Source organism: Netta rufina (assembly GCF_964035555.1).
Source record: "Netta rufina genome assembly, chromosome: 1".
Lineage (NCBI taxonomy): Eukaryota > Metazoa > Chordata > Aves > Anseriformes > Anatidae > Netta > Netta rufina.
Genome location: NC_140123.1, coordinates 157,231,914 through 157,255,734, shown reverse-complemented (window position 1 = coordinate 157,255,734; position 23,821 = coordinate 157,231,914). Strand labels below are relative to the sequence as shown.

At 34.7% G+C, this 23,821-nt stretch overlaps 1 protein-coding gene across 3 annotated transcripts in view; it reads right to left on the bottom strand.

Annotated features, from left to right (window-relative positions):
* Nucleotides 1-3,262: 3,262 nt before the first annotated feature.
* Nucleotides 3,263-23,821, bottom strand: part of TMTC3 (transmembrane O-mannosyltransferase targeting cadherins 3) — a 36,458-nt gene continuing 15,899 nt past the window's right edge. For all 3 annotated transcript variants that reach the window (XM_084284574.1, XM_084284576.1, XM_084284575.1), the window contains 10 exons: nt 23,115-23,230; nt 21,406-21,578; nt 20,267-20,519; nt 14,592-14,740; nt 11,265-11,385; nt 10,552-10,663; nt 9,660-9,763; nt 8,370-8,539; nt 7,335-7,561; nt 3,263-5,864 (listed from right to left, as the gene is read on the bottom strand). In XM_084284574.1, coding sequence (XP_084140700.1) covers nt 5,044-5,864; nt 7,335-7,561; nt 8,370-8,539; nt 9,660-9,763; nt 10,552-10,663; nt 11,265-11,385; nt 14,592-14,740; nt 20,267-20,519; nt 21,406-21,578; nt 23,115-23,230 — 2,246 coding nt within the window. In that variant the 3' untranslated portion in view covers nt 3,263-5,043. The remainder of the gene's footprint in view (nt 5,865-7,334; nt 7,562-8,369; nt 8,540-9,659; nt 9,764-10,551; nt 10,664-11,264; nt 11,386-14,591; nt 14,741-20,266; nt 20,520-21,405; nt 21,579-23,114; nt 23,231-23,821) is intronic.

Below are 23,821 nucleotides of genomic sequence, written 5' to 3'. Positions count from 1 at the left end.
TCCTCCTCCACCTACTCTCATTGTGTGTGGATGAATACACATAAATTAAAAATACCTTGCTACGTGTATTTAAGACAATACGCTGGTAACTACATGCAAGGAACAAAAATATATGCTGAATAGGTGTAGGAAATCTGAACAAGTTGCTTTATTTTAATGCTTACTTATATTCTATCCAGAATCCTTCAGGCTTCACATTTGTAAAAGTTTCAGCTCAGAAAAGACTCAGAATTAATGACCTCATATAAAGCTTATTTTATCCACCTCCCCAAAAAAGAATAAAAAATATACCTATTTGTCTGTATTGTCTACCTACCAGTTACTACAGTTCCTGCCAGCACAGCCCCTTTCACTCATTAGCATATGTAGATTTTTCCAAATCAAGGTGTAGTCTCACACAAAGCCCCAAAGACCCACACATTATATTTCTTTCTTTCTGCTCACATCTGAAAAAGACAGCTCACGCAAACAAGCATGTAGCCTCCAAACCCGCTGTGAAACTTGTTAGTGCCTCTGTATGGACATTTTATCAAAGCCATAACTCTTTCCTAGCTCAAGAAAGTTAGAGTATATTACAGTCTTCCCATCCCAGAATAATTACATAGAAGGTTCTTTTTGTTGTTGTTGTTTTGTTTTTATTTTTTTTCTTTTCTCTTTTCTTTTCTTTTTTTTTTTTTTTTTCTCTTATTTTGTTTTGACCCACATAAAAAATCATACAGGTGTATGGGTTTCCTTTTTTTTTTTTCCCCTGTGTGTTTGTGAAAGACACATACATCCTGTGTGCAAACCACTGGTTTGTAGAAGGGGACTATCAGACCACAAAAAGTAGTTTGCAAGTTTTTGAAATAATACTGGTTACTGGTTTTGCTACCACTTGCCGAATGCTATAAAAATAATTTGGTATTTATCTTTTTTTTTTTTTTTTTTTTTTTTTTAATTTAATGTAGCATATGAATACATGTAAACTACCAAGCTATGCTATTTTGATCACAATAGGAGTGGTTTACTTACCTTTTTTGTAAGCTAAGTTGGAGGTTTGGGGGGACAGGCTCTTCTTGCTCAGCTGAAACACGAAGAGTGCATGAAACATGAAGAGTGCTAAAGCTTTGTATGTAGAGGAAGTGAGGTGAAGGATGGGTGAAAGGAGAAGTGTCTTCCAGCCTTTCCAGTTCCAGGCTTTTTTTTCCTAAGCAAAGCAGGATTCCAAGTATGAAGGTCAAAGAGGCACAATTTTGGTTACATGGCATAGGCTGAAGCAGGTCCTTCGAGGAGGAGCAGGTTCTGCTGCAGCAGCTCTATGCATTTGGCTAGGCAGAGGTGGATGATCACAGAACCTCTGCACAAAGAAGTCCCTGACACATACACTTGCCCAATATGGGACCCTTCCTTGTGCCTTTGTGGGATGCAAACTATGCAAGAGCCTGGGGCGGGCTGCTAACTTCCCGGAATTGTTTTGATCTCCTTTGGGCCTTTCCAAATGAAATTTCAGGAAGAAACAAATGCCACAAGCCTGCATGCTCAGCCTTTAGCTCTGTACCCTGGAAGCAGGCATGTGGGCAGCTTTACATTTATGTAGAAGGTACTGTTTGATATTGAAAAAGCCTCATCTGACACTGAAGCAGCAGAAGACTGAACTGTTGCATATAAAAAGCTGCTCTCAGTGAGTCTTAGTCTTGTGATGTGAAGAAGGGGAATCTGCTTGGATGCTGGGCTGGACAGCCTATATGTACAGTGCCAAAATGTTTCAGCAGCTTTTGAAGTACTTAACTTCTGCAACTGACAACACCCACTGAGAAAGCAGATCCATGCTTTGTTCTGAAGTCCCATTAAATGGGAAGCCGCCTCAGTATCCCACAGGCCCTATTCAGTGTAGCTATTTTTCGTAAACGAAGAAAGGCAGAGTAATAACATACTTTTGTCAGTGTTTCATGTTGATTTAGGAGCAACATTGTGACAACAGTCCTGTAGCTCCAGGAACACAAAAAATGTGCATCTTTTGCATCCTATGGGCAAAGAGAACCTTCTCTCTTCAGAGCAGGAGGATCGTGAGTCTGTCTGCTTCATACCAGAAGGCTGGTGGGGAATGAGGATCTGGATGAGAAGTTGCTATAGGCTATATAGGCATTTTTTCATAGGTTGAAGCCAAGACTCACCTAAGATTTCAGCGCATCATCTTCCTTTTAAATGTATTGAAATTACATTGTTTCAAAATAAGGTACAATTCAGTAAGTCTCTGCAACTGAGCAGAAAACAAAATCTTCACATTTCATTCAAAGTCCATGGCAACACACACGTACCACGTTTTCTTGCTTTCCTTATATGTAACCCTCCATCTACACCAATCTTTCTATCTTTATTCCCGTCTTGACTTTTTCTCTCCCAGTACTGCCAAACACCAGTACACACTGAAAGGAATTTATCTCCCACTTCATTCTTTGTGACTTCAATCTGCAACAGTTTGCACACGCCTGTTTGTAGGGAAATGTTTTTAATAATAACTAGCTATTTCCCTCCAGAGATGATAAAACTCAATGCATTAAAAGAAACCAGATTTGAATGAACATAAAATTTGACTTTTTGTTGTTGTTGCTGTTTGTTTTTAGCAGTTACACAGCTTCAACTTACTGTAACATTCTTCCTGTGAGTTTAAAATGGTTGACACACCCTAAAATAGGATAAATACAATTTGGCATATTGACAGTAGTCAAAATACTTGCTTTTACTACAGTTTTTAGAAGAAACAAAGGGTACATATTACCTGATAAGAGACTGGAAGACCTACCACTGGCATACTCTAGTTTATTCCAGTCTGATAACTTTATTTAAAACTGATGGCACCTCTGAGTGTCAGTAAATCTAACAACTCTTGCAAGCCTCTGAAGAGCAGCTACCTGTATGGTATGGCCAATATTAGAGCAGAGTGACAGCAGCTCAACTGCTGAACCTGAGAGCATGCCTCTTTGGCTCTCAAATTTACAGACTGAATGATAACAGCGTGGCAAGTGGATCCTGGACTCTTAATAGTAAAAACAAAACAAAAACAGAATTTTGGCCTGCATAGCCAGACAGAAAGTACCTTTTCTTACTACGCAGTTCCTTCCACTTTCAAATGAATGTTCCTTTGTATCACCCAGAACAATGACTAATTCATTTGTAAAACAAAGGTCAGGAGGGAAAATTTAACATGCAATGTAGTGTTTCTATACAGCTCCACATAATTATTCTGGCTACAAGTATCCAAGTTATGCACAGATTAAGATAAAGCAGCAATTTTCAAGGTGCGGTCAATAGATTCCTGGTGTTACAGTGAACACTTAAAACCTATGTATAAGGAATGGCTGCACACCAGGTACCTGGTTATGTCCACAAAGTTTAGATCATGTTTTTAAAAACCCATACAGTCTTTTCCTAGTTATTAACATACAAGCAATTGTTGTGGTAACATTACAAATGATACATAATAATGAAAAGGTCCCTGCAAGGCCTTTAGACATTTAAGAACCCTCCCACTAAGATAAACATTACATCTTACAGCTGGATTACTGCCAGAGGCAGAAAGCTGAGCAGTTACAGAAAAGACTATGGTTAAACAGGGTTGCTAAGGAATACTTCTACATCGTGAAATAAGATAAAACATGGAGAGTAAGAGTTAGATTTAATGATTAAGTTATTAAGGAACCCGTCTCTTATACTTCTTTCTCCACCCAGCTCTTCTATTCTTTCTCATAATTAAGGGAGACATCATACTTCAGTAATAGGTAATATATTTAAACAAAAATATACGCATAGCACAAGGGTAAAAGCAACACTGAAAATACAAACAAATGATTTCATGTAGGAAATAAAAATTATGCATTAGTGGATAAGTGTAAATGGGAATATTTTAGTAGTCGAAATAAATATTTAATAAAAACCACACACCCATAACAAAGTATCAAAACAACAGAACTTAGTATTTGGAAGCACACTATCCACATTTCCTTGTGTTAAACGTTTCTAAAATTCAGTGGCTTAATTATTATCACATTGTTCTAAGCAATCACTGCTTAAATCAATGTTGTGAAAAGTCATGAGACTTAAAATAGTGTTCCAACAATGAAGCCGATTTACTATAAACAAAGAAGAATTTCCCAGACAAAAGAGTCAATCCACAGTCATCCATACAAAGTTGACAAGGACTACTGCATAGCATATTGTTTGCTGTACCAAAAGTGCATTTGTCAGCATTCAATGAACTGGGGAAAGAGTGAAAAAACATGTTTTTTGTTTCTTTCCCCCATATATATACTTTAAAAAACAACCAGATGTTTGATAGCTGAAGAAAAAACACGTTTTCTTTAAAAGTAAAGCATAGACTAAAGGTCTTACAAGCACCATAAGATTTCTATTCGGTAAAACAGTACAAACCATTAGCACTGTAAGTAAAGAACAATTAAAAGGTTATCATATCATTCCTTATTTAGAACACAATTGAAAATTTTAGTGTGCTGCTGCATCATCCTATGGTCTAACACATACATACAACCACCAGTGGCATTTTACTGACTTTGATAAGCTCTCTAAACAAATAGCACAAAGAAAAATGCTTTTCCACGTAGAGCAAACAAAGGTCTAGAAAGATTTAAACTGTTGATGTGTAAAATGGAAATGTAGAAAACATTAACCCAAACAGATTTTTATGTGGAAAAGCAGCAGTGTCTGGCTTATCCTATCAGTTCACCACTCATTTTTTTCACGGATTCCTTGAAAGTAACCTTCCTGAATATCCCTGACTTACAATGATTTTTGAGTACTATTTTCTCAATTAAGATTCTGCATTTAAGATTATTCTCAACCCGTTACCCTTTAATCCCCATCCATACCCCACATCGTATTTAATTTGTAGTTCTCACATAAAGCATTGTAATGACTTTCACTGCTTGCCAAATGATATGAAGTCAACATTTTTTATATGTCCAAAGCACTGAAACCATCTTCCAGTTGGGCCACATTAAACACCTAAAAATAGCACTCCTCCTGTACTCTTCTGTGACATGATAAAGACTATTCACCATTTAATATACGTTCAATCTCTTCTAGTCTTTTCAAAGCAGCAACTCTCTTTTTCTCAATATCTTTGATTTCTTTTGTAGATTTTTTGGGAGTCTCTTCTTCCATATGGTTTTTCTCTGTTCGTTTCTTATTTTTTGATTGCCCTTTTTTGTTATCAGCTGTCGTTTGGGAGGTTTTCTGCTCATTTTTTACTTCTTTCAAATTTTGAAATGATTTTTTTTTTTCTTCTGCAGCAGTAGTTGCAGTCCCATCTGCCGGAAGCGATGACTGTTCTGTAACACTAAGTGATGCAATTTTACTTCTAACTATGTTCAGATGACGTTGAATATACTCCTCATGAGGTGCCAGAGCTAGAGTTTCAACCAAACATTTTTCTGCTTTTATTAAGTCTCGTTCTTCAAAGTAAACTACACAAAGATTATGTTTTCCTTGTACATTGTTGGGATCCAGTTCCAAAATTTTTTCAAAGCACTGTTTTGCTCCAACTATATCTTTCTTCTGGTTCATAAGGATATCTCCTTTCAAAATGAGACCTTTGGTATGATCAGGATAGTATTTCAGTAGGTCTTCCAGGACAGGCAAAGCCATCAATTCTTTTGATGTCTGAGAATAAAGCAATGCCAAATTGAACAAAGCACTTCGGAAGTTTGGCTGTAACCTTATGGCTTTCTTCATCCATGCCTCTGCCTCCACATCTTTTTTGTCATCCATTGCCAGCATACCCAAATTGAAGTAGCCATTTGCGTCCTGTGGTTCTTCTTTCACATAATTTAACAGTCTTTGTTTAGCTTCAGGTCTAAGCCGAGCATCACCTAAATGACAAAAAATGCATTTAGATTTATACTGAAGTATTTTTAGGCCAGGCCAGTAAAATGCTAATTCTTACACAAATTAAAATGTAACTTCTGTGAAAGTTAAAAGGGTTTAAAATATTACTTTTTATTTGTGCAGCGTAGCAGCAAAAGTAAATGACATTTACATCCTTTACAGGACAAAACTACTTACAGCTGACTTGTCGCCAAAGTTAGCATCATTATCCTATTATCTGTTAAATTATATTGAGATTTGGTACAACAGATACAAAAGGTGTCTCTACAAGTTTAACAGGGGTTATTTTCATGTATGAGTGAGCAACTGGAATGCAGAGAAGTTGTCAGTTCTGACAAATCACCTCTCATAGAAGCAAACAGAAGACTTCATTTTGTTAAAGACATATTGAAAAGAATACTGATAAGAGATTACATAGGGTGATGTCTGATTTAGCCAGGCTATAATACCTTATCATGTCAAAACAAAATCTGCAACTCATTTTGTTTTGCATCAGATTGTTTAAAAAGTATAAAAATAATCTTGTCTGATAATAGCAGGAATCTTAGCTTGTAGTCTGTGCTACTTTAGTTAATATTTCAGTGAATATATTTTAATAAAGAATTCCAGGCATAGACTTACTGAAGGATGGGGGATTAAGGAGCTGATTTTAACCTCCTCCTTCCACCTTCCTGCCTGTACCTTCTTCTAGTATGGGTTACTCAAAACTAGACAACTAACACTTCTGCTCATTTGAAGCCCCTTGTGCTACTTCAGACAAGAAACAAGGTGTTTCTTGTACTACCTAATTTGGAAAGAGGTGAAGAACAAGAACAATCCATTTGGATCAGCTCCAATCAACTCTATTATCTCTTGTTGGGATGGTAAATTACCCCTAAGAAAAAGGGAAACAAACCTTACTTGTCACTTCCTAATTACGTTTTGCGACAGCTTTTGTATGGTGACAGCCATATTTACCCATACAGACAGAAGCTAAACATATAAAATCAAACTCATGAAAATCCAGCTTGAATCATACTAATCAGAAATATTTCAGAGGAAACTGAAAACATTTACATTTCCCAAGACTAGACTTAAAACCCACAGAAGTCGATGATTTTTAATCAATGAGGAAAGGACGAAATCAATATACATGCAAAACATTAGTATTATACATACTTCACTATTTTATTTTATAGGTACAATTTTGAAGAAGAGTTTTGTGTAACACTATTTTTTATATGTATAAGATGTTCTATTGTAAAATAGTTTTAAAGGTGATAATCAGCTATGGTATATGTACACTTTGCATAAATTCCAAACACTACCAATAAATGACAAAGACAACTATTACAAAAAACAGTTTCTTTGATGCTACAAATTTTCACTTTTCAAAAATAAACCAGTTCATTAAAAAAAGAGGTGATATGCATCCTGTAAATACATAATATTTATTTAAGGAGTAACTAACATACCAGATTCCTGCATTAGCAGGGCTGAGTTGAACAATGCTAATTTATGTGTTGGGTTGAGTTCTAGTGCTCGGTTAAAATTCTTCAGGGCTTCTGTTGGATCTTTCAGTTCAATGTAAACAATTGCCAAGTTGTACCACAGGTCTGCATTGGTTCTGTCTAGTTCTAGAGCTCTAAGGTAAGCTTCCTTAGCTTTCAGAGGCTTGTTCATTTTTAAAAGTAATTCTCCCCTGTTAAAGAATAAATTTAATCTTCAGCAATTTTTATTCATGTAAGTACAAAAATAATTAACATTTTTTCTGCCTTTTTTTTTTTAAGAAATTAATCTTCCTATAGAAAGTAGATGTGAAATACTAGTAATGGTAGGTTTGTTTTTTCTTTAAAAAAACACAAGAAAGCACAAGATTTTGATTGTATACCATTCCCCAAAGCTTTCAGCTCTGAGAAGTTTACATACAGATGATGTATAAGCAGAACAAAAGAACCCACATACAGGACTGTTATCAAGGACTCCTGATATTGGCTGTGTGACACTGCAAAAGCTGGAGTCTACACACCTCTGCACATCCCTAAGTCCCAGGAAGAATCACAATTAACAAAACGGTGGACAGAAGCCTCAAAACCCACAGTCATTTAGCCTCCTGTTTATGTGCTTCCCATTTCTTGCTTTTTCTGAACCATTTTCAACAAAAGAATAAAGAAAAACTCCATGATTTGGAGTAATCAGTAGTTTTTTAGTTCAAAACTAAACAAGGAGATTAGAAATCTGAGTTTGTTATTCATAAAGATGTCTAATGGAGGCGTCTTCCTATACAATGTTCAAATACACAGCATATGTGGAAACACTGTTTGAAGTAGGAATGTATAAAAACAAGACTTGTCATAAATAATTTATTATTGCCCCAAATTTTCATCATCTTATTTGAAAGTAAATCAATTCCAGAAGCTAATGCAATTGTATGAACTAAACAGTGTTCACAGCACTGCAAATACCCAAATGTACATTCAAGAATTTGTATCTCTAAAATTAGAAAATACCTGCTGATGTAAGCCTGCTTGAAATCTGGCCTCATACTAATTGCTTGTCGATATAATTGATCTGCTTCTTCAAGGCGGGATTCATTTGCTCGAATTAAGTTTGCAAGATTAATATAAACATTCAGGTGGTTAGGAGCAACTCTTGCTGCATACTTTTTACCTGGAATAATCTGCCAGAAAGAATATATGTACCAAAAAAAAAAAGAGTAAAAATATGAAAGACAATCAGTACAGAACTACTCTTCAGCCTGCTGCATTTGTTTTAGGGTACTACTGGACAGTCTACAGTCACTTAACAATTATAAACAGCAGCTCTTTCTCCAAGAAAAAAAACATAACATAATATTTTGTCTTCTTTATTCTATGAACACGTGGAACATTACCTTAAATGGGGTACAAAAGTTACCAATTAAGCTCTGTTAGTACTTAACTTGGCTCATGCAAATGGCCATTAACAACCATCCAGATCTTGTAAAACTTTCCCCATTCATACAAAGAGTATTTCTTAAAGCCTAAAATGACATTCTATCAGACAATCCTTTTTTTTTTTTTAAACCTTTCAGCTCAGTGTAAGTACAATTTTACCATCCACTTACACAGCAGATGAAAAATTTACATGAAAGATGAAAATATATGGCATTAAAACCAACGTACTGTCTACTAGAATCTTCATGCTGTTTCATGGTGCAAGCTTTTTGATGTTATACTCAAGGGACTACTGATTTTTCTCGTCAGTCTCATTTTGCCCTTAACATTTGTTACCTTGCCCCAAAAATATTCCTCTTCTTTTAAACAGCTGAAGTAATACTTACTATGTATAAATATAATTTTACAAATGGTAAAGGTAACAGAGGACAGTTTTTTAGAAGTATTTTCAAAGATTTTTTTTTGTTGCGGCTGCCAACTGCCTTCTCCGACCTCCAACACTGCATTTCAGACCTCCTGTGGCCTCAGAAACTAATCATTATCAATTAGCTGGACATTAAAGTAAACCCACTGTGAGTAGAAACTGTAAGCGCACATTTGCAACTTGCTTATTTTGTATCCTCAATTTGAGCCATAAAAAAATCTAAAACAATATAAAAAGTAACTTAAAATATTTTTTAACAAAGAAGGTCCAAGTTAGCATTTTTTAAAGTGCTATGATTGTATATCACCTTTTCTTTTAAGACATAGTTTGGGGGTGGGGGAGCATATAGCAACATGCAGCTTCAACAAAAAAATAAGAAAGTTGTATCAAGGATGTAAGGTCTGAAAATGTTCCCTCCTATGGTGGTAGTTTCTAATTACCTGTGGCATCAATGATTTAGCAATCATATATGATTCTTCGGCTTCTTTAGTTTTGTTTAAGTTTTTGTAAGTTCTTCCTACATTCATGTGGGCACCAATATCATCTTAACAAAGAAAAGAGTGAAACTTCAAATACTTCATGCACTAAGTATCACAAAAAATATCTATGTTTGAGAGCAGCATTAAATACAGGTACTGCATAAAGACTAGCAAAAAAAAACCACAAAACAATTTAAATTATTTTTCACCCGAATTATGAAGCTAATAATTTAATCGTAAACCAAAAGATGTGTTATAAAGTTACTTGGGATAAGGTCAAAAATTATAGGTAAATTTTCTATGTATATGTCTTTAAGCTCTTGCTATAGTAGAGGCACATGAATTGAAAGTTGTTTACTAGGTTTCTAAAAAGAAAAAGGAAAGGTTGTCCAGTACTACCAAGAAACTCTTTTGCAACAGTATGCAAAAGAGAATAAATGTGCTCTTGGATACATCCTATATATCTTTTTCGTACTCTTCCGTAGTATTAAATAAGAAAATTAAATAATAATTATACTTCAAAAGGAATTAGAGGTTGGATGATGTTATTTTTGAATGAACTGAAATAATGACTTTAAATGAAAAGTATATTCATCTTTCTATAGCTACATATAGATATATACAGAATTTCCATACATTTTCTAAATCTCCACTGAGGACTTTTTGGGCGAGGAGCTTATTAACTTGTAATACTAACTCATCAATATCACACTGAAAAACTATGTATCACTTAACTGGCCTTGTTTGCTGTTCAGTTGGTAAAAAACAGGTAATTTTTGTTAAGTAAGCTAAGCATCCTGACGTATTAGGAGCAGTGAGAAGCCATTCAGTGGCAGCTAGTCAAAGGTTTTACCTGGTTGCACTTGGGTGGCTTGTATGAAGAATTGCAAAGCTCTTTCAAAATTCTTTTCATTTTCTAAGGCATGCCCCACATTGTTCCAAAGTTTTGCGTTGTTCTTATTCACCTAAAAACAACAACAAAAATATATCAATATATAACATATTCAGCTGCATTTGATTTTCTTGCAACTAAATCTTGAAGTTGGAAAAACACAAAACATATGAAAGATCAAGCTGCTATGTATAAAGAACAACAAAACAGCACATACAGAATAATTACATAGAACTTCCTGCTCAACATCCATTTATTTTAGTCATTAGTACCTAAAAATTCTAGGGATTTTAAAATGTAATTATTGGAAAATGAATAGATGGTTGTTCAAACTATTATATCATGCCATATGTACATTTAAAGAAACTATTTTATGCAAACCTTTTGTAGATTTTGTATTCAAACATATTGTGTTTACCTCCAGTTAAGAGAATACATTCAACTGTTTTAACACATTAAGAAAAAATTCTTGTTTCTTGTGCATGAATTCCCATGTGTGCATCACACTGCTTTTAAAGCATTCCCAAAAGCTACTAATTAGATACTGTCAACATAGAAATAAAAGTGGCGAAACAAGCATAATTTCTCTTCACTCTTATCATGCTCTAATGCAGTCAACTTTTTTTAGAACAGCAACACAATTTCCATTATCCCTTTCAAATAAGATACAGTACCTTTAAAGCTGACATAAACAATGTGTATTCTGATTCCCAGTCCCAGTTTCTGTGCAGTGTTTTTAAGGCGTGCGTGAATAGTACCACAGCCAAACAAACCCAAGAAATTTTTCTTAGTACACTATTAAATTAAAAAAAAAATAAATAAAAAATAAAGATTTGTTAAAAGCATGCAAACAATTCTTATTTATACTAAATAAAATATCTCCTATCCTAGGAGGTAAAAAAACTGCAAAACATATTTGTGAATGGTATATTCTAATTTGCCTGAACATTAATTGTAGCAGTACAAAATTTAAAAGGAATCTAATGTCTGACTTCAAGTTATTTACCCGCTATTTTTTTTATCACTCTGCAATCTGCTTAATAAAAACAAATGCAATCCACATAATATAATGTGAAACAAAAATGTAGGAAAACTGTACTTTTGGTTTTCAGACCTTATCTGTAATCTTAGACAAAGAACATGATCACTACGTCCAACAGTGAGGTTCTTCAAAACACTGTATAGCATGTAATAGCTTACAAAAATGAAACAAGAAAAACTAACATGTCATCCTATCCTTTTATTTAGTATCAGGTGATTCTGCACACCTTCTTTACTAAACACATAACCAACCTTTCCCACACTGTAGCATACCTCTTATCAGAGAGGTCTGCTGTGGAGATCACCCAATGCTCCTAAGTAAACACAATGCAATGGTAGTACCTTAGTAGGAGAAAGGTTCAGTGCCTTATATTTTATATATTTTATTTTATATTTTATATTTTATTTAGCTTATATTTTATTTTAGAAGCTACAAATCAGGAGCACAAATCATGCTCTATGGCCAGCTTGTCAGCAACAACCTTCTAGATTTTTTGCATTTTATTTTCTGGAGTTTGAACATCGCTTGGTTTAACTACACCAGATATAAAACAAACTTTAACAGACTGACCATTTGGTCTCTGAATTCAGATCTATATGTGAAAAAACACACTAAAGACCTAGTAGTCTTCCTGCAATTATGAACATGACTTTGTTAAAAAGCTTTAAAAATATCATTCTGAAGCAGACATAGCTATCCACCTTTGCCAGCTATTTCTTGGTTTAGCTGTTCACACCCTGTGTACTCCAGAGGGGTTTAACAGAAAAAACAGAAACTTTTCCCCTCATATACAAAATGCTGCACACGCAGGACTGTGCTTGTTTTTGTTGGTGGTGGTTCTTGTGTTTTGCTTTAAAATAAATTAAAAAGTAGAGCAGCAGAACTGAGAGGAATTCCAACACCATAAAGCAGCTGGTGAGAACTGAGACATGCAATAATCCATATCCCCACCAGGCTCATGAAAAAGCCCCCCCCCCTTTCAATTTTACTAAAGCAAGCAAGGAGCCTATTCCACATAGTGAGACTTTTTAGAGCACTGACTTGCAATATTTTTGTAGTAAGCCACACTGCTGCCTAATTTTCCTCCCTATCTGTCCTCTCCTAGATCCTTGCTTTCTGTCACACTTCTATTTTTGCCACTTCGTAGTGGGATTTGTGATAATACTTTCTCCTCACTCCCACAGGGTATCACCGATTTCTCCTTTTCCAGTGCTGTCAGCTTTGGCAGCACCAGTTAGCACAAGTTATTCTGCAAGGCCTCACTTCTAATGACAGCAGACAACACAGACTGGGATCAGCTGCCTTTCAGTTTGTCCAGATGAGCAGAAGGATGGCACTAGGGTAAAAAGGGTAGAGCATCCAGCTCAGGGGGAAGCATTTACAATGTACAAGACCCTAGAAAACCTAAGGTCCATGCAAAATATGCATTTAGAGCAGAAATTTCAAAGGAGAAATTCTTATCTACATCATTCTTTACTTAAACAAATACTGAACAGTTCTGATGTACATTCTTAGCACTTAAACTCTGAAAATTTTATCAGTAATGAAGATATTTTCACATGCTGCAGACTGATATACATGCATTACAAAAACCTTAGTCAGTCACCTTTGAATGAAGTTCAAATCATATCTAGACAAGATTCTTTTTTTTTGCCAAATACTTAAAAATGATTTAAAACAGAAAATACCATGTTTATTTACATAAGAGAGACTAGGCAGTCCATTTTGTAGTGATGTGTAACAAAAGCTACCTTGCATTCTGAAGTGTTTGGTGTCAAAGGTATTGAAAAATATGTTTTGCAGTGTTTGCATTTAAATGAATCTCCGAATACCCTCAGACTAACAACAACAATTGGAGATGTAGGGGAAGAATCTCAGTATTTAGTATCTTAAGGTGTATTTTTCTTAAGAGGCAAAGGATCAAAGCACTAAGGTATCTCCCCTCTCCATCAGATTTAAAACTCCTCCTGTACTCCTATTCATTCAGTTTCTGTAACAGAAGTCAAAATGCAAAAATATGTAATTTGTGAAACAAAGGTTCTGTAATGTTTACTGTTTTCTTACAATTTGGTTCTCTCTCCAAATACAAGCTCAACCAAATTTTAAACTGATTGCTCCAAAATAATTACAAAAAAAAAAAATCTATTTGGTAAAATGGTTTGACCTAAGATGGCAAACTGCTATCAACTAAAAAATCTTAAGGGCCACGAACTCATGATAAAATTTGATTAATGATGTCACAAAAATTTCAAAGAAATCAGTGATCTTCAGCAAAATATTTTAACCTAAAATACTAGCTTGTATAAATTAAATATATTATCCTTTCACCTCACATCACTGACGCTTCAAAAGACTGTGGCACAGACTGAAAAGATTGAAGTTATCTGTTACAATACTATGGAACTCACTTCACACACAGCACAGCTAAAAGTAACTTCTAGTCTACCTTGTTTGTAGCATTAAGCTAAATCACAACTAATTTTTAAATAATTAAGAGTACTTAATCAGAAGACTAACTCACAATGCTGACCTTCTGACTGCACCCAACATACATATGGGTAAATTTAATTCAAAGTATTTGCTGACACGAAAATGTTTTTTCCTAATAATCTACTTAGTAAATGCCTATCCCCTAAACCAGCACTAAATTCCTGTACAAGAAGAGCAGCCATTGTACTACATTTTCAAAGCAATGCTGCTGATGGTGCATGTCTGTTTATAAATTAAAAAATATCCACTGGTCTCCTAAGTTCCTTGCTGTCATTTGCTCACACCATGGAACTGCCAAACAGTTACTCTTGGTCACCACTCTGCATTCAGTAAGAACTTGATGCAGAACAGGACCTGCAACGTCATACGTTCACACTGGTTAAAGCTCTATTAGGGAAAGCCTGCAGTTATAAATATCCTTGTCTTCTATTAAATTAGGAGAAATGAGTTACAGATAAACTTACTGTACCTTTTATTTGATAATTTCTTCCATCCATGTGCTACTAAAATGCAGAATCCCATGCTAGGAACATATAACACACGTTCTGCTACTACAAATCCAACAGGAAAAAAGAGGTTTGATGCAGGAATGAAGGGTAGCACTATTAAGCAGAGTGCCTAGAAAAGAAATGCAAATTATTTAGTAAGCAAGATTAGGCAGTGACAGACTGTACTCAACAAATTATGAAGCAATTACAAAAGCAAAAAACAAAGTCTGACATACATGGTAGATCTATGTCTTTTTTTTTTTTTTATGTATTAAGATCTGTTTTACATTGAGACCACTATGAGTATGGCAAGTTAGACCCTACAAATGACACTTTCTTATGCAGCCTAGTGTAACTGGTTTTCCGTACTACAGAAAAGAGCAGCTGTATGACAGAATGCTAGGATCAAAGGTCAAATTCAAACCAGTGTTTTAATAAGAGCTCCACATACAAAAACACGGCAGACCTAAAACCTTGGAGACTGTCTTTCATAATACATAACAATTATATGATGTAAACAAATTCATTTTACAATTGATTCTATTTTTAATCTCCGTTACAAATCTGAGTAACAAAAATCAGAAGCAACCACTGAATTAACATCCATGTTTAGATACTATACTACAGGCACCCCAAAATACCGAAAATGACAATGAACTTATCAACTGCCTTATTTGGAGCTCTTAGGTTTCTGACAGACATCTTAACAAAAAGGTGCATGCCTGGGGGAGACATTAAAAGACAGAGAAAGTCATCTGCTACAAACGAATTGGACGTGACCAATAATTACAAATAAACTATTTCTATTATTAAATAATTAAATAATATTAAATAATTAATTCTAAATATATGGTCTCCAAGTTACAAAATAAAAACAAAACAACCCCCCTACAAAAATATAATATTTATTTGAATATAGTAAAAAGGATTTTTTTTTGAAATTTGATATACAACAGGTTGTCATCATCTGTCTAGGTAAGGAGAACTGTTTTTCATATGTTAAAACAGTCAACACATCCAGTATGAAAGAATCTAGGATTTCACGTATAAAAATGCCACACTGATTAAAGGTTATCTCGTTTTTCATGGAGCCAAGAGTATGCACTTGGCGTATGGATCATTAACATGGATCAAGTGGTCCACAGCAATTCATTAAGCTACAGGAAAAATAAATAATTGAGTCTTAAAGAAATTACAAGCATAATACGTAGAGAATATATTGATTACTTGAGGAGAAAATTGTATTTAATGTCATTTCACATTCCTCTACCTTTATCCTTTACATTTTTATAGTATATGCTCCTTACAGAGCACCTCCCAACCTATCTTAAGTAAGTAAAACTTCTTAAGAAGTAAAAATTCTTAAAATAATAAAATAATAAAAACTTCTTAAGAAGTAAAAATTTTTACTTCTTAAGAAGTAAAAATTCCACCATGAAACTTTAATATAGATTTTTGTAATTCACTCTGAAATGAAGGAATCCATCATGCTATCCCCAAGCCAGTCTTCTGTACCACTCTTTCACCCAGTTACAGGAAACGTCTTCATATTTTTTGGGGGGAAGTGAGGGTTACTGTTATTCTGTATTTCACTGTTTCCAGTAGCTAAACACAAGCAATACTACAAAAGTGAATCTACAAAGCAAGTTCCAAGTGTGCTTTACCAAAAAAAGTGCTGTTTTGCAGATCTTTTACTTAAAAGTTATTCACACTAAAGTAAACTTTCAAATGTGTAAGGTTTGTACATATGCTTAAATGACACCTAATAAAAAGGACTGTCCATGAATCCAAGGTTTTTGGCATGGTTTATTTAGCTCTCTGCACTTTTTTTGATGGCAAAATGCTACACAAGATTTTGCTCAACTTCTTTCGGTCTCTTTGCCTCTCCTGTCTATTGTCCTTCAAATATAATTTCTCAAGTGACAGACTCAAAGTGCCAGTGCAGATAAAAATTTGTTCTCTTCTGTTCATTTGCTCTCTTTATCATGAACTTTCAGCAGGTGCAAAGCTCAGTTGAAAAATAGCCCCGTCAAGGCAACTGAAAAACATAAAAGAGACAGAAACATTCACAGTATGCAGGCAGGAAAAAGCATGTGACAGAACTCTAAAATATGACCGTAAACTATAAAATGTAAGTGAACTGCTAGATGACCATGCAAAAAGTTCACAAGGAAACACTTGAAAACCTGAGATGCAAGTACAGGACGTACGGAAATAAATACTGAAAAGTTCAGAAGTACTGATGTCTGGGTACTTAAAAATCACTTTAACACTGGTCACTTAAAAATGCAAAAATGCAAAAACTTTCTCTAAGAAGCTTAAGGATACCTGTCTGCTCCTGACATTTGCACAGTAAAAAAACACCAAGTTTAGTGGCTGAGTAGCATGGAGTGCTGTCTCATCATAAACGAGGGCTGAGAAAGGATGGTAAAGCACTCGTTTGGGACACTTAAGTATCAACAGAGATAAAAGGTTTGTATTAAAATTTTGCCAGCCAACAAAGAACTGTCTAACCCAAAATTTAGAAAACAAAAGCCATGATCACAGCCTGATTTGGAAACTTAGGGAAAAGCCAAAGTAATTCTAAATCTGTACTATTCATTGTACTAAACATTTTCCATATTTATATCGTAAATTATTTAAAAAGGTCACTTAGCCTGATAGTCAAGTTTTCTGACTGCTCAAAGGGATAAAGTAAACACAGAATACAAGAGAATTTAATTCTTCATACATTGTTTCTAGGGCACATCCTTCATTAACGTCAAAATAATTGATTATTTCAAGCAGCATAACGACATCAACCTGCCAAAGCATGCATTCTGATTTATAATATACAATCCCATTTTCTGTTAGTTTAATATTGTCAGTTGGTAAAATAAATTGGCTACTTTGAAGAAGCAATTAATCTGTTTTATTCTCTCCCAATTCTGTTATTTCAAAAAGGCAATTTATGAACCTATAGCAAAACTAAAATATGACAAAGTAGAACACAATGTATCCACTTACCTGAGTTATACTTTGTGGAGATGATTTGTATCAAACAGATGCTGGCTGAAAATGGGTCCTTCAACTTTTCCCTCTCTCATTAATGAGTTCACCCTGTGGGATGTCTTGTGGAGAACCGTGGAATGTCCACTGTCACTTGTGGAAGTGGGAGAAGGAATCTATTTTTCTGTCTTGTCCCCCAGCACACACATTCAAATCCACGTCAGCAAATACAGAAAGACATGTTAAGACAAACTTGCAGCCTCCCTTCTCTTTTGCATTTTGGATCCATCTCCTTCGCATTTGATTTGCAAAGTACAAATAAAAATCTTTATTTCTGCAGCAGGTTTGAAGTTGTACTGTTTATGATATCATGAACAAAAATAACTTGAGAGTTTTCCTTTAGTTCAGTCTTCAGCATGAGACCTGAGGGTTTCATGGGGCTAATGTAAGAGCCAAAACATGCTAGAGATTTCTAAAGGCAGAAGTGCTTTACAAAGCCCTTTAAGACTCCTTCAGAGCGATGCTCATTAAGAGTTCAAAATCAGTGTGAACAGTCATGCTCTCAATAATGCTGTGCTGAAAACACAGGTGGCATCTAGGTTTACTAGGCATCTAGGCATACTAGGTGGCATCCATGCAGACAACTAAAATTTGTACCTGGCAGAGAACTAATTTATTTTGACTAGCACAAATTTAGGCTTTTATTGGAAGAACTGAGAACCAAGTGTGGAAAAAAAAAAAAAAAAAGTTAAAAAAAACAGTATTTCAACATAGTTATCTGGAAAATTGCCATAAACTGTGTAAGTGGGTTTCACTAAACGAAGATTCAATTTCTTCATTTTAAAGATTATACTATGATCTCTCTAACAAGAGAAACTAAGAAGCCCCAGTGAAGAAACTGTTCTCTCCCTCTCTCTCCCATGACACAATATCCTGTCTACATCAAGACATTAATGGTTTACTGGTAGGCAGAAACGGCTTTTGGCCTACAGTGCTGTTGCAAGTTATAACAATTCATTTTCAATATTTTATATTGCATTCTCATCTAACAGATTAGCTTTCAGGCATTTAGATACGTCTGCAAAAAATCCACATCCTACAAAACAAAAATAACTTTCGTTCAACAGTGATTACACTGTGTTTAAGCTACACTGTAGATCACAGGTTCAGCTGAATGAACTCAAAAGACCCTTGCTATAAAAACCACTTGGAATAATTAAGAAAAAAATGCCCTTGAACAAAAACTAATGTTGAAAACATTAACCCTTTTCTCTTCTGAACTTTATGAGTTAGGAAGTAAAGGAAAGGGTTGGGAAATAAAGTTCAAGAGCAGTCATGAAAAAGGGTGTACTGCTCCCCATACACATTTCCACTACTTTCAGTACGCTGGATAAAAAATGTTTCAGCTTCTATAAAAAGGAAGATTAAACTACTTATTTATATTTAAGTACTATAGAACATATATTTTTTTAGAACAGTTATAGAACTATATTTTTTTTAAACACAATGTTTAGTTTTGAAATACATATTGTCCAATAGCATTAAACTGCTTTTCTGGGTATGTCATCTTGCGCATTTATTATACAAATAAGCTAAGTTTCTTTTGTTCATATGCTGTTTCCAAATTAAGGACTAGAAGCTTCACCAGATATAATACAGATCATTTATTTTCATGAATTTTCTAGTGAAACAATCTGCCTTACTCCATGACAAGACAAAAAAAATAAAATGTATTAGTCAGAACTGTAATATTAGGTCTCTTTGAAATGTATCCAAGTTGGTCTGCTGATTAGCAAAGAAATTCATAGCTTTAAATTGTGCATAAATATTCCCACCCATCTGAAACTTCCGTTGGCTAGAGTTATATATTTAAAAAAACGCATGGTATTTCTGAGGCAAGCTCAGATTTATACTTGTAGATTTGTTGCAGGCATAACTGCACCACTGACTTAATGAGAAACATAGTATCAGTTAATCATTCACCTTGTGATTTTTTTTTCAATAGCCACAATCAAAAAGGTCTTTTTGGATGAAAAACACTAGCTCCTTTCCATTTCCTCCAAAATATCCATTTCAATTTTAAAGTTGTATACTAGTAAAAACCAGGAAGTGATTTCATAGCTGACAAAACGTAGTTTTGCCTTAGCATACAGAAGAGACTACAGACAAGTGCCTTCGTTATAAAAGGGGAAAAAGGGGGGAAAACTTATATACCTAAATGCCAAAATATGTCCTTTTATATCAGAAAAAAATCAATTTCCTTGCTAAACATGTGAAATAATTACTGACGTTTAAGTACAGTTTGAAGGATGGAAATGCATTCTTATCCTCAAACTTAAGTTCTACTGAAAACCCCAGTTTGCTGTCCAAGTTCTGAAAACTTGAGATTGGCTACAATGCAGTTGGAAAATAAATAACAATAGCCATACTTATTCTCATCTCATCTCTTTATCTACATCTCATCCCTGACAGAGTAAACATACTTAACTGCAGTTTAACAGGTTTATGGCTACAATGATTTTTCTCTTTTCTTACGTATTCATTTTAGCCCAAGAGAAGATGCATGACTGGGTTACCACCGACTAGGCATGTGATCAAACATCCTGAGATAGTTATATTCTTGGGGAGAGCGGAACAAAAATGAATATTAAACATGCATCATTCATACCATCAGTACAGTCTTGGAGGAATCCCCAGGATATCGGAGACTGAAGACAACCAAAGATCCCAGAAAGCAAAAGAATATAAGGGTGGCAACATTTCTAACATCTAACAAAGACTCCACGAGTGGAATAGTTCCCATTGTCCAGTCACAGCATAACTCTGAGGGGTTGAGAAGAAGCCAAGCATTTACAGGGAGGAGGTAGTTGAAAGTCAGCTGCCTTGCTGGAGATGGACTTACAGCAGCTGGGTTATCAAACCTAAAGCAAAATAAAGGAGAAAAAGGAGCTTTTAATGAAAACAAGTTATGGTCTTCATTGACTGTATGACCAGATGCAAGTAGTTTTTAGATTCATAGCTAGAACTGCCAATTACAGCCATGTACAATATCCTAATTTTCCTGCATTTGTCAGGAACCACACAATTTGGGAACCACACATAATGATGCATTTTAGCACAGGACAGAATCTCCTCCAAGATTCTTTGAAGAACTTGTTTGAGATATAATCAGCATGTTTCAACAGTGATTTACACTACTCTTCCTGGTGTTGGGTTCAATGGTCCTTGTTATGTTTTTAAAAATGTGCCTGATCTTTCAGGGAAAAACATTTGATTGTTGTATTTTTATATTACTTTACTTTTTAGAACATTAAATTGCAGTTTTTCAGTTCTACCAGTACTCATGTACATTTATCCTCAGGCACTGTATCTGAAGTTAAGCATGCTTTCTGCATAATGCATGTCTAAAACCAAAGAAATTATTCATATGTAGACAAGGAAAAACTTGTTAATGTTCTGAAGTACTCAGCCAAGGTTCAAACATACAGCCAATAAAAAAATACTTCCGTAGTAAAACTTAATTTTGGATTATTAGAGTCAATTAACAACCAAAAGTGTTTTGTTTTGTTTTGTTTTGTTTTAAATTAATGCATACTCAGATACCTTAGTACATTGGATATTTGTGTCAACACGTACTCAAATATACCAGTTAACAATTTGACAAAAATTGTAGAATTGTACAGCAATTCTACAATAGGGAAATAACTTAGACTCTTCAGGTAATGTATCTTTGGCCATTTTATTCAGACATTGTTAAGCCATATCTTATGTATCAGTATCTGTAAATAAGAGACATTTTCCTATTACCTTGTAAACACTGGAAGTTGAGACTGGATAACCTGGACTCTGACAACAACAAGCAGCAGTGTACTGAACATTAGTACTATGAGCTTCAACAGCGTTTGGAGCATGGAAAAAGGAATACTGCCCTTCCCTTGAAGAATCTGAACAGCTGTGTCCAACAGCACTGGCAAGGTATACTGCAAAGAAAAAGGTGTTTTTAACAAGTGTATTCATTAACCGAGGTAAATATAAGGTATTTTTTTTTAATCTTGTTTTTCTGTAAATGCATGCTCCGAATAGTTTCTTAATTAGGTTTCATATGCCTGTCCCTAAAGTCCACCATTCTAATAAAAATAATTCTATCTATTATTGCTAACGCATAGTATAGTGCCAAATTTTCAGACAGATGAAAAAACGTGTACCATCTTCAGACAGAGTTCAAATAATTTATTTTTTATTTTTTTAGAATTATCAGTTGCTTTGAAAACCTGTCTCATGAACAAAATATCAAGGTACAGTAGAAATACAATTTATTTCTTTATTAGCCCAGGGTTTCTATTTTATGTCTCTACTGCAGTAACCCATCTGTCCTTGCCGCATGAACATTATGATCTTGCACGTTATGTACCCTAATTTCTTTCCTGTGTGCTGACTTCTTTTCTTATGTCTTCATGTCTTGTGTTACAGATGACTTACTGCTTCACATATACCATCTGACTAAAATACAGGGATTGATAGGCTTTTGAAAAACAGTCAAACTCAGTTCAAGTCCAAATCTGGATTTTTTCTTTTCAACTCAACTGACTTACATGAACTTTTAAAGGCTTTAATTGAGGATCATATTAAAAGTTACTGGAAGAGAAGTAGTGGTTTGAAGTTCTTCCTTAGAAATCTAGTTTGAAAATTACATTTATTGACTAGGCATATAAGGCCAATAATTACAAACATATTCCTTCAAGCACAGAAATGTGATTTTGACTTTTTAGCCTTTAAGTCTGCCTTGGCATATACTTCAGCTTTTACTGTTGTAGCTTTTACAAAATATTCCCTCAAATAATTAAGGAGTGGTAAATTAGAAAGATGATCTTAGTACATGCAACTATACCCCTTTAAATTGCATATGGTTTGACTATTAAAAAGCTAAGAAGTATTTCACTGCAGGAAAATTGTCAAACAAAAGCTAATAGGAACTTCTGAATGCTTGAGATGAACCCTATCAGATTAGAAATTAAAAGTATTCTTAGAGAAACAAGTTTCATCAAAGTATTACTTAAATATGGCTACTCCAGAACATCTGGTTATTCATAAGCAAATAATGAAATGTGATTGTAGATCGTATGTTCTCTATTTTTCCTGAAGGATTTAAAAACAACCAACACCCCCTCTTTCTGCACCTCAGACTTCAGTCAAGACTGTTACATGCTAGTCTTTGCAAACCTAAACCAACTAAAACCTTTGGTTTCCATTAAAAGATGTTGACTCTTCATCAAGTAGATTTGGCAGTATCTCTGCACGTTGTGTAAAAGACAACTTAGAAGACATTTGCTTCCCTCCCCATGATCCATGTATTTTAAACACCAACTGAGTCAAAAGAACACCTCAAAACATTAACAGAACTATAGAATTAGCCTAAATTGACGAAGTCAGTGTTGAAATATCATGCTTTCAAGTATTTGATAGCTCTTTAGAGAAATTCAAGAAGAAATCAAATTTAAATTTCAATGACATCTTACCCCTTGCGCAATAAATACTTCATACACACAGCATATCCCCACCACCGTTATTCCTTGCTCTTTACACAATGTTGCAACAGCTACTAGAAACACAGTCACTGCAATTGGAGTCCACACTGCAAATCAAGAAGACACTATTGAAAATGTTTCATCTTACAACACAAAAGCTTAATAAAGGAATTTTACCTAAGAGGTGAAAATTGACTCTATGTCTGAACACGATCTAGAAATGTGCCATTTGGACACACCCTATAAGCCTACTTAATGTGCCATTTGTTATTACAAATTCTCAGTCTTACTCTACAGACATTAATTCACAAGTTAGGAGTTTTAAAACTGCCTCCTCCTCTTAGGAAAGCAAAACCCAATCTTTCCCAACTCACCAGAATACCTTTTCAAATGTATCTTTTAAAGGCAGTCAAAAGGCAAACTGCCTTTGAAAAACAGGCCACTTCCTACATCTGTACTGAAATTCTACAGCTTACTGAGGCATCTCAGCATGTTTCCACTTACTTGCATCAATGAGAGTTACTGCAAGAATCCCCTTGTCATTAGCAAACTCTAGGTTTAACAAAACTGAAAACCTGCTTAAGCATTAAAGAAAATAAAAGGCAATTTATGATTGAGAAGTGCAACTATAGGGGCAATCTTGGGGATGAATTTTTTTTTGTACACACTTGTTGAATAATGTGTATCCACATTACCAT